This window comes from Lampetra fluviatilis, chromosome 3, assembly GCF_964198595.1.
Source record: "Lampetra fluviatilis chromosome 3, kcLamFluv1.1, whole genome shotgun sequence".
NCBI classification, from domain to species: Eukaryota; Metazoa; Chordata; class Hyperoartia; order Petromyzontiformes; family Petromyzontidae; genus Lampetra; species Lampetra fluviatilis.
The window spans coordinates 12,287,214-12,305,019 of NC_136277.1; the positions used below are offsets into that span (position 1 = coordinate 12,287,214).

General features: G+C 57.8%; 1 protein-coding gene across 5 annotated transcripts in view; it reads right to left on the reverse strand.

Annotated features, from left to right (window-relative positions):
* The window catches only part of LOC144952367 (uncharacterized), a 158,069-nt gene that overhangs the window by 50,551 nt on the left and 89,712 nt on the right, over positions 1-17,806 (reverse strand). For all 5 annotated transcript variants that reach the window (XM_078882767.1, XM_078882790.1, XM_078882760.1 and 2 more), the window contains exons 17-22: positions 15,981-16,296; positions 14,076-14,193; positions 12,318-12,879; positions 5,232-8,913; positions 2,902-3,114; positions 212-709 (exon numbers count right to left, since the gene is read on the reverse strand). In XM_078882767.1, coding sequence (XP_078738893.1) covers positions 212-709; positions 2,902-3,114; positions 5,232-8,913; positions 12,318-12,879; positions 14,076-14,193; positions 15,981-16,296 — 5,389 coding nt within the window. The remainder of the gene's footprint in view (positions 1-211; positions 710-2,901; positions 3,115-5,231; positions 8,914-12,317; positions 12,880-14,075; positions 14,194-15,980; positions 16,297-17,806) is intronic.

The following is a 17,806-nucleotide window of genomic DNA, read 5'->3' on the forward strand; positions in this document are numbered from 1 at the left end:
ACCGCCACCACTACCACCACTGCTACCACAACCGCCACCACTACCGCCACCACTACCACCACCACAACTACCGTTGCCGCTACCACCACTGCTACCACAACCGCCACCAATACCACCACCACGACCCCCCACCACTACCACCACCACCACTGCCACTGCCATCACTACCACCACCACAACTACTGCCGCCGCCACCACCACCACCGCCTACCTCTTTGAGAGTCCCCGACGTAGGCGTCCGGTCCGTGCCGCACCCGTTGACGTGCGCCGACGCCGACGACGACAACGACGACGACGACGTCGCCGGGCCCGGTACCGGCGCCGCGTTGCCGCCCTGCTGCCCGTACGCCGCCGCCACCGGGGCCGCTGCCGGAGCCGCTCCCGCCGCGACCCCCCCGTACCCGGCCATCGGCCTGGCCTGCCCGCCGTGGGGCAATGCATTGTGGGTGGGCTGCGGCCGCCCCTGCATGCCCTGCATGCCCTGGGAGAGCGCGGAGAACTGCTGCTGCTGCTGCTGCTGTTGCATCTTGGGAATCTGCTGCGGCAGCAGCGGGTGCTGGGGAGGAGGCGGCAGCGGGACGACGCGGGAATTGTGGGACTGCTGACTCCGCTCGGCCTGCTGCGTCAGGTTCTGCAGCAGGAAGTCGATGAGCTCCTCCTTGGACGGCTGCTTCACGACGGCTCCCGCGGGCGGCGCCGCGGTACCCGCCTGCACGCGCGCGGGCACAGAGGACGAAGATCACCACGCGTGGCGTCAACAGAGTGTCGGGCAGAGGTCGCAATTGGGTACCCGATACCCGTACCCTACCCGATATCCGGCTACCCGTACCCGGCCGGGTACGGGTACGGGTAGCCATTTGCGACCCTGGTGCGGCCGGGTACGGGTGTGGGTAGACCGTGAGTCACTGGTGAGTCACCGTTTGTCACTCATTTCAGGTAGGGTACGGGTAGGATACGGGTACCTGTACCCGGCCGGGTACGGGTACCCATTTGTGACCCTGGTGCGGCCGGGTATGGGTACGGGTAAGGAATCAAAACCCGTTTGCGACCTCTGCTGTCGGGGCGAGCGCTGTTAGCGAGTAGCAGCACCTATGAAGGGCGGCACTGTGGCACACGAGGGGGTGGGTGGGTGGCCGGCACCACCACGCCCCGGCCGCCTTCGCCTCCCCGGTGGCGATGTCAACACACCGCACCGGGTACTTGTTTGAGGCTGAGTCGACCTAGAGGAGGCCCAGGGCCGGTTCAGATAATTGTCAGCGGTGTTGGCGGCCATGGGCGGGAAACGAACTCGGGTCGCCGGGTTCGTAACGCAGTGCGCTAACCGCTACACTACCGCTCCCCTGCCTGTACACACACACACATGCGCGTGCATACGCACATACGCACGCGTGCAACAGATTAGCTGCACCACGACTCCCCCACACGCGTACAGATAGAGACATCCACATATACAGACAAAGAGAGACTAAAAGCATCCACTGCCAATGCCAACACACACAATGCCAACACACAATGCCAACGCACACAATAGCAACACACACAGCATATCAAATGTCAAATCCGCACCTCCGATTTTCACGGTTGGCTTCGTACGGTGCGAAAGAAGTTCAACATACATACAAGGGGTCGCGTGGAGGTCTATAAGACTCAACCATTTGATATTTTACCAGGTAAAGCGCTACTGAACTATGTAGCTCTTTCTCAGAAGTGGCCACAAAGATAACTCAATTAAGTGGCTTATCGTCACGTAGAAATGTAAGGCAGCGACATGATTCTAAACGTGGAACGAAAAAAATGGAGGACCCGGAGAAAAACCCACGTTACCACGGTGAGAGAGAGACACCTCAAACTCCAAATATACAGCAGCGGGCATCGTCAGGGTCGGGATCGAACCCAACCCTGTTTGGTTGTCCTTCCCCCGCGCCACCGATAAGCACGGGTGGCTATGTACGGTGCGAAAGAAGTTCAACGTGCATATGTACGTGCGTACGAATAGGCCTCGGCAAGGTAAGGCAATTTACCCTTTTTACCGGGTAAAAGGGTAAAGGTTAAGGGTAAAGGTGTCGACATGCCAAGGGGTAAGGTAAAGGGTAGGGTAAAGGTAGCTTGGAAGAATTACCCGGTAGGGTAAAGGTAGTGCGAAGTTTTACCCGGTAAATACGGTGCCTTGTTTACCGCTAAAAGCTCCGTGGCGCAGTCCGTGGCCTCCATTCAATAAGTAATATTTTTTTTTTAAACTTTTTAAAAAACACGCTTTTATGAAATGTATGTGTAATGGCAGAACTCCACGACTCCAGGAAGTGGCCCCGAAGCTTGCCACAACGTAAGGGGGCCGTGGTGATTTACAGCCAACGTCAGTTGAGCGTGGACAATTAGACCCAAGCCGAAACATAACATGTAAAAAATGATGTTAAGAAATATATATTTGTTTAATGATAGAATATAGTGTTGTCATCAGTATGACATAAGTATACGAAGTTTGCAGTCGATACCACATTAGGAAGTGAGTAAAAAATGTACCCGTAAAAACAAAGTTTTTCACTATAAATCCTTTATACGCGTGGCATCGGGGCGGCTAGAGTCCTCTCGTCCTCTGGCTTGAGATGGCTGCCACCTATGGGTCAGATGATTGTCTGCCACCATTAAGCAATTGGTAATTAAATATTTAAAAAAATTTCCCTAAACAGTGTAAAATTTGGGAATTTTTTTTCCCGAAAATACATTGTCACGCACAACGAGTCTGTGTGCAAAATGTCAGCTCGATTGGATCACGGGAAGTGGGTTAAAAAACGACCGAAAGATTTGCACGGTCGTAAGCAAGCAAGCAAGCACGCAAGCACGCAAGCAAGTGAACTTAATATAAAGGATTTAAAAATTGAGTTGCAAGACGTGACGTCGTACGTTTGATGTCGCTGCCTGATGATGCTGCTGCTGCTGATGCTGCTGCTGCTGCTGCGTCGCTGGGAGCCGGGCGGCGAGTCCCGACGGGGGAGCCGGCGAAGGAGGCACGGATGGCGTGGGGGGCACGGGACCCCCACCGGCGCCGCGCGGAGAGGTGAGGCCCAGGTCCGGCTCGAAGGACGGGTTGCTCGCCACGCTCAGCTGCGACGGGTGCTGGTGGAGCACGCAAACACGCAAAGATCCCCACCCACCCCGGTGTGGCCCCCGACAGAGTGTCGGGGCAAGGGCGCTGTGAAGAGCCGGATACTGCGGCGCAACGAGGGGCGGTGTTGTCAGAACCACGCGCGGCCGCCTTTGTCTCCCCAGTGGCGATGTTTACACGCCGCGCGCAGCGCGCGACGATGCACATCCCACACTCGGAGCGTGCCAGGGTTCACATCTGCCCGAGATTGCAAGTAATGGGGAGAAAGCGGGGGCACGTGCATCGCGGCACAACACACGCTAGAGAGACAAAGATCGCCCGTGTAGCCTCAACATACTGTCGGGGGCAAGTGCAGTTAGCGAGCGAGTGGCAGTGCCTATGAAGGCGCACGAAGGGGTGGGTGGGTGGCCAGCGTCAACGCCCGGTCGCCTTTGTCTCCCGAGTAGGCGATGTTTGCCCAACTGCACTCCAGGTACTCATTTGAGGCTGAATTAACCTAGAGGAGGCCCAGGACAGGTTCAGATAATCGTCGCTGGTGTTGTTGGCCGTGAGAGGGAATCCAACTTGGGCCGTCAGGTTCGTATCGCAGCGCGCTAACGGCTAGACTACCGCTCCCCACCTCAAACATAGGCACAGATACACGAAGACAAAGATCCCCCCTGTATTTAACAGACTGTTGGGGCAAGTGCTGTTAGCGAGCACCTATGAAGGGCCGGCACTGTGGCACACGATAACTGCCCCGGCAATGGGGAGTTGAGGGGGTGGAGTGTTTGATGCCACAAAATACCCAGGCGGGTGCTTAGTTTTGGAGGGGCACATGGTAAGGCCCCACCACTTAGTAGCACGCTCCAGGTGAAGCAGCAGCGCCTCCAACTACTTCTCTGAGTGAGCAGCAATCATCAGCATACATAGTGGCCCAACAGGATGACTTCATCCTGAGGGGCCACAGTAGCTAGCACCTGTAACAACAGGAGGTCATAGAAGGTATCTGACTCATCGGCCTTGCCTGCATCGCTCCACTGATGTTCATCTTCAGTGGGGGCGTAAGCAACCATCGCCACCATTCCTCTCCTCCCGTTGATGGGGAGGAGAGTGCACAGTAGCCTGGAGCTTATAGCTTCCCACACCTCACCATGCCCCCTTCATTCTTTTGTTCAGAAGAAGAGCCACTCCCTGTTCTGTGGCAGTCTCTTGCCTCGGGTAGAGGACTGTCCAACCCTGACGGTGACTGCAGCCAGACCCAGTTCACCGGATTTCCTGAATAACCACAGAGATCCAGGCAGTACAGGTCTAGCTCCCGACAGAGGAGAGGCAGCCTCTCCTCCACAGTGAGCGCTGGGACATTCGACGTGGCCACTCGTAGAAGTTTTATTACCGTTTCTGGAGGAACCCCGAGGGTACGGGTTCAGTCTTTTGGCTCCGCCAAAGGGAGTTTGGCCAGGAGACGTCATAGACGCCTGTCACCCCGGGGCCTCCCGCACAAGCTTAGTTCGATATTTTACACCCATTTCCGTGGTAATGAAATTGAAGGTGGAGGGGTCACCAGCCCCTCGCATCCGCCCAGAGCCCCCGTTGGCCGCTGTGGTGGCGACGAGAGCCAGGAGGTGTGCAGCCGATTGGAAATGGCCTTCGCGCCCATGGAATTGCCCACATCCACCACAATGTTACCGTCCGTCGAGGAGGTAGGAGGTTGTTTTTGCCGGACAAATAACCAATACTCGCCATTCGCCACTAAGTGGCCACGGCGCCTGTGCCAGGCCAGGTGCACTTTGAGGCCACGTGAAGTGTCGAAGGCTCGCTGACAGGAGGTCTCAGGACAGACCCAGTAGGTGCCATGGGTTGGCTGGCTGAGATGAACGGTAGATGCGCCACCAGCTGTACCCCTACTGTGCCAGGCTAGGTGCATCTACCGGTCATCTCAGTCAAGCTGACTTGAGATGACCGGTAGACCCACACCACCAGCTGTACTTACCCCCCCCCTACTGTGCCAACTTGCTGCGTTCTAGCCGCCCACGTCAGCAGCCGGACCATCACCACCACCACCACCACAACCACCACAACCACCACAACCACAACCACCACCACAACCACCACAACCACCACCACCACCACCACCACAAGCCCCCACCTTGGCGAGCACGCCGTAGTCGCTCCGCCTCATGACGAGGCGCTCGCGCGACTCCCTCTGGCTGCTCCAGGCGGCTCCGCTGCCCCCCAGGCCGCGGGCTCCCATCTGCACGAGGTCCCGCTCGGAGCGAGCGTGCTCCAGGCCCGGCCCGAACGCCCGGCTGTGCTGCTGCTGCTGCTGCTGTTGCTGCAGCTGCTGCAGATACTGCTGGTGCTGCTGGTGCTGCAGGTTGTGCTGCTGCTGCTGGTGGTGGTGCGGGTGGTGCGGGTGGTGTGGCGGTAACACTTGCGGATAGCCCGCGTGCTGTTGCTGCTGCTGTTGTTGCTGTTGCTGCTGCTGCTGTTGCTGCTGCTGCTGGTGATGTAAGAGGAAGGGCCTCGATATCGGAGCGAAACTCTCGTCGACGCTGTAGCTGCGCATGCTGTGCAACTGTCCTCGCGGGCGCGCGCCCGTGCCCTGCTGCTGCTGCTGCTGTTGCTGCTGCTGCTGCCCCCTCCCGGACACCGTCCACCCGGCGCCCGCCCCAGACCAGCCGGAGCCGGTGTCCACCGGCGTACCGCCCGCGCTGGAGAAGTTCACGTACTCGTGGTCGCTCTCGCTCGCCGGCGGTGACACGGGCGTCTTGGGGGGCGCGGGCGACAGCGGGCTGTAGTTCCCTCCGCCGCCAAACAGGCTGCTTTGCCTCTCCAGGCGGCCTCGGATCGGCTGCTGTTGCTGCTGCTGCTGTTGCTGCTGCTGGAGCTGCTGCTGCTGCTGCTGCTGTTGGTAGTGTGCCATCATTGCTTGCGCGCCCGCGTATTTGTTGGCGTAAGACTGCGTCTCGGCCGCAAACCTGTGCTGCTGCTGTTGCTGCTGCTGCTGCTGTTGCTGCTGCTGGGACAGGGCACTCGCCAGTTCCGCTTGGCTGAAACTAAAATGCTGCTGCTGCTGAAGGTGCTGATGCTGCGCCGCCGATTCCGTCTTCTTGATGTTCACGTACTCCACCTCTTGCCGCGGGGACAGCGGGAGTTGTGCCGATAGAGGCTGGTGACCGCTGTGTTGCTGCTGCTGCTGCTGCGCCATCTCTACAGGATCGGGCCCCGACGTGCTGTCCGCCCGCCGCAAACGCCCGATCCTGCCGTAGCTGTCGGAGCGCGCCGGCGGCACCGGCAGCGAGTTGATCCTCTCCATCGCCGCTCTCCTCTGCGCCGCCGTCATCGTCGATGAGCCGCCGCCGCTGGTGCCGGCGGGGGCGGCTCCGTGATTGGCCGTCGCCGCCACCGCGGGCGCGGCCGCGGCCGCCACCTGATTGGTCGCCAGCGGAGTCCCCGCCCTCCTGCCGGTGAAGCGGTTCGGTGACGAAGCCGGCTTCTGATTGGCCGAGAGAGACGACGACGACGACGCCGACGTGGCGGCGGCGGCGGCCAACGGCGGCCGCGGCGGCTGCGGCAGCGGCGCCGGAGCCGGCAGCGGCGTGGGCCCCGACCCATGGGCCGGCGCCCACAGCGAGGAGGTCTTGACGGCGCGTGCCTTGGGCGAGATGGACGGCAGCTCCTCCAGCCAGTCGGAGCCGAGGTCCTCGTAGCCGCGGTAGTAGCTCACCTCCTGTCCCCTGCGCCGGAGCAACGGCGAGCAGGGGGGCAGCTCCCGGTGGCGCCGCGCCGCCGCGACGCGACCGCCGTCGCCGCCGCCGTCGTTCGCCGCCGGCACCGCCTGCGCCGCCTGCGCCGCCGCCGCCTCCTCCAGCTCGTCCTCCTCGTCGAGCAGCGGCACCGAGAGGCTTCGTGTCATCCCCACGTGCTCGCCGCCCGAGCCCCTGCGCGATGCCGCCACCACCACCGACAAGTGGTGCGCGGCGAGGCCGTGCCGCGGATGCTGCTGCTGCTGCTGGTGGTGCTGGAGGAGGGACGACGACAACGACGACGATGGCAGCTGCTGCTGCTGTTGCCGCTGCTGCTGCTGCTGGGACTGCGAGCTGGGCCCGAAGCTGGTGCAGTCCGTCTCGATGCCGTAAGCCCGCAGGAGGAGGGTGCCCGAGTCCACCTCGGTGAAGCTGAACGATTTGCCGAGGGGCGGCCGGGCCCCTGAGGGCCGCGTCGGGGGGCCCGCTCCGCCGGCCACGGCGGGCGCCGGGGCGGACGTCGCCCGGTGCTGCCGCTCGGGAGACAGCTCCTCCGAGCTGCGGCTCATCAGCAGCGGCGAGCGCTCCTCGTCGTCGCTGCCGCCGCCACCGCCGCCGCGCTGCTGGTGGTGGAGGAGGTGGTGGTGGAGGTGCTGCTGAAGATTGTGGTGGAGGCTGCGCTGGCCGTTCCGCCCGCCGCCACCGCCGCCCCCTCCGTTGCCGTTACCGCTGCCGTTGCCGTTACCGCCGTTGCCGCCGCCGTTGTTGCCGCCGCCGTTGCCGCCGCCGCGCATGCGTCCCAGCAGCATCAAGCGCGGCCCCGCCTTGCCGGCGACGCCGTCGCCTCCCGCGCCGTGGAACAGCCCCCCGGCTTTACGCCGCTCTCCCCCGTCGCCGGGCCAGAGCGCCGTCGCGAAGCCGTACGCCCCTCCTCCTCCGCCGCCGACACCGCCCGGCGCCGCCGACATGGTGCGCTGAGCCGCCACGCCGGGCCCCGCGGTGGCCGCGCCGGCGTCGCTCTGCGGGAACGTGGAGACGCTCGCCGAGTTGCCCAGCAGGGCCTTGGGAGGGGCCTGAGCGAAGGCCGAAGCCCGGCTCCCGGACAGCAGCGAGGCCGCCGACGCCGCCGCCGCCGTCGACATCGTCGCCATCTGCCGGTGCTGCTGGGCGGCGCTGTAACTCGGCACGGGCGTCGGGGGGACGAGCGGCGGCGACGAAACCGAGAAGCGGGCGGGGAACGCCGCCGGCGCGTAGCCGGAAGGCTCCGGCGCGACGGCCATCGCCGCGGCCGCGCCGGCTCCGGCGCCGTCGCCGTACGCGTCGAACGCCGACGCCCCCGCCGGGCGGTGCCGGAGGCTGCCGGCGGCGCCGGCCGCACCGCTTGACGGCGCGAGCCGCTCGGGACGCGCGTCCCACAGGCTCGACGACTTCTTCCTCTCGCCGCCGGCCGGGGCCTCGTCGCCGCAGCCGTCGGAATCGCCGCCGCTGCCGCCGCCGCTACCGCCGCTCTCGCTATTGCTGTGGCTCAGCCGCTCCGCCGCCCGCTCGATCGTCGCGGCGACCGCGTCCCTGGTCGCCACGGCGGCCCTGTTCGTCGTCGGGCCGCATCCGGCCGCCGCCGCCGCGCCCGTCAACGATTTATTCCCCCCGGCCGCCGCGGCCATCGCTGCGGCCGCCGCCGCCGCCCCCGAGAGACCCGCGCTGCCGGCGGCCGCCGCCGTCTCGGGCCTCGCGCCGGCGCCGGCGTTGGGCGGCACGGGCGTGGTGAAGTCGGTCGTTTCCAGCGCGTAGATGCCGCGGTCATTGAAGATGGCCTCGATCGTCTCGGCCGAGTGGATCTGCTCGTACTCGGGGCTGGTGCCCAGCTCGCTCGCCTCGGGGGACTTGCTGTCGCCCTCCTCCTCCTCGTCGTCGTCGTCGTCGTCGTGGTGGTGGTGGCCGATGCCCATGCCGGGAGCCGGTTGGGACGGAGCTAGGTCGTCTTCCTCCTCCTCCTCCTCTTCCTCCTCTTCCTCCTCCTCCTCTTCTTCCTCCTCCTCCTCCTCGTTGTCCTCCTCGGACCAGTCTGACCCCAGCGAGGCCCTGGCGATGCACGTGGTCACGAACAGGGTACTGCACGTGTAAGTGAGCTTTCGAACGCGACGGCACATTCACCCGTGCGCGCGCGTGCGATAAAATTATTTCGCACCGCACGTAGTCAACCGTGCTAGTCGGAGGTGGAGGGGAGGGGGAAGGCAACGAACTAAACAGGTCGTTTCCGAACAGTGGCGTATCATGGTCACGTGGAAATGTATAGCAGCAGCCAAATAAATGCACAGAGGTGCATAGAGAGAACCATAGAGACCCATAAAGATATCTAAAAAGACCCATCGAGTTACATAGATATCCATAGATTCATAGAGAGCCATCGAGATATAAAGAGACCCATAGAGACCCATAGATTCATAGAGGCCCATCGAGATATAAAGAGACCCATAGAGACCCATAGATTCAAAGAGGCCCATCGAGATATAAAGAGACCCATAGAGATACGTAGATTCATAGAGACCCATCGAGATATAAAGAGACCCATGGAGACCCACAGACTAAACTAGATACTGGTAGGAACGAAGTGAACCAGCCTACAATAGATTATATTGTCCGTCCGTCCGTCCGTCCGATGTAGCAACATCGCCCCCTACTGCAAACACTTGGCATGAGCCTACAAAAACCTTTAGACTCAGTGACGCTTTCCTGGCTAAACAAGTGTAACATTCCCTTATAATTCCCTCAGATAGCTTTTAGTTAAAACATTTAAATTAATGAGGTTTTCCTGGCTAAACAAGTGTAACATTCCCTTATAATTCCCTGAGATAGCTTTTAATTAAAACTTTTAAATTAAAATTTAACTCACAGCGGCCTAAAGCCTACAGCTAGGCCTAAAGCCTCGAACAACACCTCAAACTCTCCCTTTGTATCGTACCCCCGCGTGTGTGCAAGGGAGTTAATGTTTAACAATGTTACATTACCTGATGCTTTTAAATAAAAACATTTAAATTTAAAGCTTTTACATAAATAATAAAAACATTTAAATTAAAAATTAACTCACGGCGGCCTAAAGCCTACAGCTAGGCCTAAAGCCTCGAACAACACCTCAAACTCTCCCTTCGTATCGTACCCCCGCGTGTGTGCAAGGGAGTTAATGTTTAACAATGTTACATTACCTGATGCTTTTAAATAAAAACATTTAAATTTAAAGCTTTTACATAAATAATAAAAACATTTAAATTAAAAATTAACTCACGGCGGCCTAAAGCCTACAGCTAGGCCTAAAGCCTAGAACTAGGCCTCAAACTCTCCTTTCGTATCGTACCCCCGCGTGTGTGAAAGTGAGTTAATGTTTAACAATGTTACATTCCCTGATGTTTTTAAATAGAAACATTTACATTTAAAGCTTTTACATAAATAATTAAAACATTTAAATTAAAAATTAACTCACAGCAGCCTAAAGCCTACAGCTAGGCCTAAAGTCTAGAACTAGGCCTCAAACTCTCCCTTCGTATCGTCCGATTAGGTCTAGCAACATCGCCCCCTACTGCAAACACTTGGCAGGACCCTAGAAAAACCTTTAGACTCAGTGGGGTTTTCCTGGCTAAACAAGTGTTATAATACATTATGTTTATATTCTTTGGTTATTCGTTCCTACCAGCCCACCCCGCAGGGTCCTGTTTTTACCAATTATTTTACCAGAAACGACCTGACCACAAATGATAGCAGCCAAATACTTCAAAGGCACAGAGATATGAAGAGACCCATAGAGACAAATAAAGACCCACAGACTAAACTATTTGATTTGACCAGGCGAGGCCTACCGAGCTACGTACTGTAACCATACTCTTTGGTTCTGTCGGTAAAGTCACGTAGGTAAAACAATTAAAATAAATTAAATCACGACGTTTCGGACGCAAGCGTCCGTCATCGGGTGGGACAACCACAGCAAAAAACTGTTGCTGAAGTGGGCAAAGTAGCTGCTAGTACCAGGGGGTTATATAGATGAGGGAGGGGGGCGGAGCCAGGGATAGAGAGGGTGGTAGGAAAGGAAGTCAAAATGCAAACAAAAATAAACAACTCTGATGATGATAATAATATGCATCGTCCGTGAAGTTGATTGGTCCACACCCGAGACAGCTTTTCTTAGAGCCTAGTCTCCATTGGTGTTGGACCAGATGACGCCAAAAGGCGTACAACTCAAAGACAGCTCACTATCAGAGTATTGAGAGCTCGGGGTAAGCATTTACACTATGACCAGTGGCAAAATATAGTAATAGGTTTTTACCCTTTCAACTGGTACAAAACTACATATGACATTGAGGGCAAATAACCTGAGGAGCAGGGAGCGGTAAATAACCTGCGCTGCAAACTCGACATGCACGGCAAATTTTCAAACGATGGGAATGAGCGGGGCTGGGTGTAAGAGACTGAAAATGTGGATATGAAGGCAAACTATAAAGCAGTTAAGGTTTGACCTGGTTAATAACATCCTTCCAATGATTGCTCAATTTGTATCCATCTTCTCGGTTGAAGTTATGTCTATGTTTGTATATCTGGATGGCTCCATGAACAAACCTTTGATAGTAGCCAGAAGGTTTGCAGAGCACCTTGGTCTCGGAGAAAACGATATCATGGGAGCCCACAGCGTTATAGCAATGGTCGGCAACGGCGGAGGAATTAGTTCTGCCTTGTTTCAGATCTGACTTGTGCTCGCGGACACGGTCAGAGACATGACGTTTCATTTCCCCGATGTAACAATCACCACAGATGCAACTTAGTTTGTAGACTCCTGGGTATTGCAAGTCAGGAATGACATCCTTCACAGATGGGATTACATCACGGATTTTGTGTACTGTACTAAATCTGTACTGTACTACGTACTGTAACTCTCTTTCAGAAGCGGCCTGGCCATCGCAAACGACAGCTCAACGACGTGGGATTATCACGTGGAGACACATAGAGACACATAGAGACACATAGAGAGAAACAGAGACACACAGAGACCCATAAAGATCCATAGAGACCCATAGAGATACATAGAGACCCATAGAGACCCACAGAGGCACATATAGACACATAGAGACCCATAAAGACCCATATAGACCCATAGAGACCCATAGAGACACCCATAGAGACCCATAGAGACACCCATAGACTAAACGAGCTGTGTACCAGGTCAGGCCCCACTGAGCTCATCGTCGCCACGTGGACCCGGAGAGACAAACAATACAAATAATTTCGTATTATTTTATTATTTTTCTTATTATTATTTCATTATGTAAACATTTTTTTATTTTATTATCTCCCTTCTACGTGACTTTACCGAAAGAACCAAGAAGATGAATACAAACAATAATCGTAAATTTTCGCGAAAAATCCACGCGATGATCGAGACCGCCCACTTCCAGCGCCCCCCACCCCCCCCCCCACAGCCCCCCACCCCGGCTCCGTCTCACCCGTCGTTGGCGCCGCTGGCCGCCCGGGCCGCCGCGGCCTCGCCGGCGTCCGAGTCGCTGCTCTCCGTGCTGCCGAGGGCGCTGCCGCCATGCGCCATCGTCGGCGACACCGAACTCAGGGAGCTCTGCGTTTCCTGCTTCTGCTGGTGCCGCCTCTGCAACTGCCTGTGCTGCTGCTGCTGCGTCTGCTGCTGCTGCGTCTGCGTCTGCTGCTGCTGCACGGACGACTCGGAGCTGAGCGAGCTGTCCCGGCTCGCCATCCGCTCCGCGGCCGGCGCCGCCGCCGGCGGCGACACGGAGCTGGCGGAGCTGGCCGCGTCGTCCACGGCTCTCGCCGCGCCCGCCGGCGTCACCGCAGCGGTGGCCGTGGCAGCATCGGACGTCGTCCCGGGGCGGGCGGCGCCGCTCCCCGGCTGATCCGGCGGCGACTGGGAATCTCGGGAGCCGGAATCCGAGCCGGAAAAACCGTCGGTGGCGCGGGAGCGCAGGGCGGCGACGGCGTCCTGCCGGAAGACGCCGGCCGGCTTTCCCGGCGGCGCGGCAGGGGACTCGTTCCCCGAGCCTGAGGGACGAGGTGGAGACGAGCTCACGGCCTCGTCGTCGTCGTAGTCACCGTCGTAGTCATCGTCGTTGTCGTCGTCATCATCGTCGTCGTAGTGTTCGTTGTTATCATCGTCATTGTCGTTATCGTCGTCTTCATCGTGATCATCATCGTCATTGTCGTCATCATCGTCGTCGTCATCGTCATCAACATCATTGTCATCATCATCGTCGTCATTGTCACCATCGTCATCATCGTCGTCATCGTCATTGTCGTCATCATCGTCGTCTTGGTCATCATTGTCATCATCATCATTGTCATCATCATCGTCGTTGTTGTCACCATCACCGTCATCGTCATCGTCGTCATACACTGACCGACTGCCTGACATCTAGACTCATTCCCATTCTGAATCGGAAGATCAACTGAACTAAAGTAAGTTTACCGGTACCCAGGCTCCCACAAGGCCACGCGAGGAGGGGGCGTGCGGCACAGTTCTGCGGTTCTCCGCGGCGAGTAACGGCGCCGCCGCTACGCCTCTCTAATAACAACGACATCGACACCGGACCGCTCGCTCGCGTTCACGAGATTCGTCGGTGAACGGGGAGGAGGGGGGGGAGGACACCCACCACCCTGCTGCAACTTGCTCGGGCGATTGTTGGCTGCCAACATCTTAACATAGAGAGGACCGCAGAGCTCGGGAAATTGTTGGCACCCGCTGCATCCCCGCTCGGTCTGTGGTTCCCCGTCGCACCCCCCCCCGCCCTCTCCCCCGCTCTCTCGCTCTCTCTGAACGAGGGCTAGAGGCATCCACGTTCCATCCGCTGCTGGATCAAAGCCTCCCTCCCCACCCCCAACCCCCCACGCGCGTCGCCGCTGGCCATCCATTGCGGTCCCACCACGCCGCAATTCGTCGCTCCAATCAATCTCCCTCCGGCTGCCACTCCGTCTCGAGCCCTCGTCGCCCACGGCGCCGTCAAACCCCATCAGGCATTGAAAATGGTATTTCTATTTCCCGAGGCCACGGCCGCTACGACGCGGTTGGACCGCGGGGGCGACTACAAAGCGAGGAGCCTATCGGGGGGGGGGGTCGTCCCTCTTCCGCGGGGCCTCCCGATGCGCCGCGTGGGGGACGCGTGCCACGCAACGGCGATAGTCCAGCTTCCGTGAGCCTTTCTACCCGGTGGTGGAGGGGGGGGAGGCTGGTGGGCGAGCACCTTTCTGGCTGTCGGAGTTGCTGAACCCCGGCGGCGGGAGCGGGGACTTCCTGCCCTCCAGCAGACGCCCCTCGGCGCCCTTCCCGTGGAGCAGCAGGAAGCCGTCGCTCGGCGAGTCCTGAGCAGCCGGTGGGGGGGGGGGGGGGGGGGGGGGTGAGAGAGCCGCGGTGACTTTGGTGACAGCGCAATTTGCCGGCGTAAATATCCCTCCGCCGTTGCGCTCGCAGCAACAACAACAACAACTACAATAACAGTACAGCAAAAGCTCTCTTGCCCGGCACTTGACCATCCGTGAACACTCTTTTCGCCCTCGCTCCTGAAGCCCCCTCATCGTGGCTTAGCAGGAGCTCGACACTGCCAAGCTTAGCTCCTGAATTCTGCCCGATCCTTGCGAGGGGTGATGATGGCAGCGGCCAGCGGCAGGAGCAGCGACGAGGCTCACGAGCTCGAGATGCCAATTTCGAGGTCTGCTAAGCCACGAAGAGAGGGCCTCAGCAAAGCAAGAGAGAGAGAGAGAGTTGATGTCCTCCTCCTCTTCCCCCCGCTCCTCCTCCTCGTCCGTTGAAGGAGCGCAGACCACAGCGGGTTTTACTCTCCGGGTGGGAGATGGATGACCTTCGTACGGCATCGCGTCCTGGCGCCCCCTTCAATCGATGCCAGGTACGTTCGCAAATGCGGACGTCTCACGGCGGTTCGTTCGTAAGTGCGGAATGCTCGTAAGTCGAACACATAGCGGTGGTTCGTTCGTAAGTGCGGAATGTTCGTAAGTCGAACATGTCGCTGCGCTCTGTTCGTAAGTGTGGAATATTCGTAAGTGCAGACATCTCTACGGTGGTTTGTTTGTACATGTGGAATGTTCGTAAGTGCGGACAGCTCACAGCGGTTCGTTCATAAGTAGAGAAGGTTCGTAAGTCGGACACCTCACGGCGGTTCGTTCGTAAGTGCAGAATGTTCGTAAGTCGGACACCTAGCGGGGGTTCGTTCGTAGGTGTGCAATGTTCGTATGTGTGGAATGTTCGTAAGTGTGGAATGTTCGTGAGTGTGGAATGTCCGTGAGTGTAGAATGTTCGTAAGTGTGGAATGTTCGTAAGTGTGGAATGTTCGTAAGTGTGGAATGTTCGTAAGCGTGGAATGTTCGTAAGTGTGGAATGTTCGTAAGTGTGGAATGTCCGTGAGTGTAGAATGTTCGTAAGTGTGGAATGTTCGTAAGTGTGGAATGTTCGTAAGTGTGGAATGTTCGTAAGTGTGGAATGTTCGTAAGTGTGGAATGTTCGTAAGTGTGGAATGTTCGTAAGTGTGGAATGTTCGTAAGTGTGGAATGTTCGTAAGTGTGGAATGTTCGTAAGTGTGGAATGTTCGTAAGTGTGGAATGTTCGTAAGTGTGGAATGTTCGTAAGTGTGGAATGTTCGTAAGTGTGGAATGTTCGTAAGTGTGGAATGTTCGTAAGTGTGGAAAGTTCGTAAGTGTGAAATGTTTGTAAGTGTGGAATGTTCGTAAGTGTGGAATGTTCGCGAGTGTGGACGTCTCGTGGGGGTTCGTTCGTATGTGTGGAATGTTCGTAAGTTGTGGCACCTAGCGGCGGTTCGTTCATGTGTGGGGAATGTTCGTAAGTCGGACACCTCACGGCGGTTCATTCGTAAGTGCGGAATATTAGTAAGTGCGGACATCTCTACAGCGGTTCGTTCGTGAGTGGGGAACGTTTTACAGTGCGGTCGTTCGTATCCCGGGGAAAGGCCACTGCTCGAATATGCTCCGTAGCTCGCCCCAGAAGATTCATTTCTGCCGCCAAGTCAACGCGAGAACGCAACTGCCGATTTGACTTGTGCCGCAGCCGCCCCGCCGAACATCGAACCCGGTCGGCCGTGACCGCCCCCCCCACCCCGCCGCTCCCCCCCGGAGCCCACCGTTCCGCGCGTTCCTCCGTCCACTCCGGCTCCGGGCTGGCAAGTGAGGGCTCCGTCCTGCGCCAGCGACGCCGTCGCCGCGGCCAGGGAGCCAGCTCCACCGCCGGCGCTGCCGCCACCGAGCGGTAAGTGGAGCAGAGCGGCGGCGCCCTGGGAGAGCCGCCCCAGCGGGGGGTGGTCGGGCCGCAGGGAGCGCGCCGACGCCGACAGGTGCGTCATGGGGATGTCCACCTGCGGCGACGACGAGCTGTTGCCGCCGGTGCCGGTCGCCGCGGAGACGGTGGCGACGATGGCGCTCGGGTCTTGCGGGGAGAGGCTGCGAGCGGTGGTGGGGGGAGGGGGTGGCAGGCGACGGTGCGGGATTTGTTGGTGGCCCCGAAGTGGTTTTTCGTAAGCGGCGAAATCGTGCGCGATCGAGAGGAGGTCGCGTGGCGAATGCATCCATTCTTCCGTGTTAAATAAAAAGTTATAAATATTTACCCCCCCCACCCCACCCCCCTCCTTCTCCCTGTCCCCTTCGCCCTTTCACTTGAGCTCTTCCTCCCTGACCTTTCCCTCCCCATATGAAGGCGCATGCTCCCCCGCTCGCCTCGAGCCCAATCTCTCTTTTCCCTCTACAAGCAAGGAGTGTCCGTGGAGTTCATGTGCCCCCCCCCAACACCACACCTCCCCACGTGTACCGGGGCTCAAAATAAAAGCAAATTCAATCTTTTTCTATCTCCCCCCCCCCCTCCCCCTGGCGGCGGAGGCGGCCGGCGTAGCGTCACGAGACCCCAGAATTCATCTTCTTGGTACTTTCGGTAAAGTCACGTAGAAGGGAAATAATAAAATAATAAAAATACAACATTATATAATAATTCTCACGACGTTTCGGCCACAATGCAAGTAGCCGTCCTCAGGTGAAGAACAGGGCTGTCGGAAAGACAGCGTCTGAATGAACACCACCAAGCTTGGCAGCGTATATTTAAGCTGGGTTAGAGGAGGAAGGGCGCCTTGACGAAGGAATTTGCATATCAACAGAGGAATTTAGCATATTCAGACGCTGTCTTTCCGACAGACCTGTTCTTCACCTGAGGACGGCTGCTTGCATTGTGGCCGAAACGTCGTGAGAATTATATTATTATGTTTTATTTGTATTATTTTATTACTTCCCTTCTACGTGATTTTACCGAAAGAACCAAGAAGATGAATCCCAGCTTCACTTGGCATGGCCTGAACACCCGGATCGGGAACCCCGCATCTCAACGGGGCCGGCTCTGCGCTCTGACCTCCGAGCGCCACCGCGACAATTGTTCATTTAAAACCGCTGCTGCTGCTGCTACTGCTACTACTGCTGCTACTGCTGCTACTACTGCTGCTATTACTGCTACTGTTGCTACAATAACTACTGCTGTGACTGCTATTACTGCTACAACAACTACTGCTGCTGCTATTACTGCTACTGCTGCTACAACAACTACTGCTGCTACTACTACTGCTGCTGCTGCTACAGCAACTACTGCTGCTACTGCTGCTGCTGCTACTGCTGCTACAACTACTACTACTGCTGTGACTGCTGCTACAACAACTACCGCTGCTATTACTACTACTGCTGCTACAACAACTACTGCTACTGCTGTGACTGCTGCTACAACAACTACTGCTGCTATTACTGCTACGGCTGCTGCTACAACAACTACTGCTGCTACTACTGCTGCTGCTACAACAACTACTACTGCTGCTACTGCTGCTACAACAACTACTGCTGCTACTACTGCTGCTACTGCTGCTACAACAACTACTGCTGCTACAACAACTACTGCTGCTGCTACTACTGCTGCTGCTGC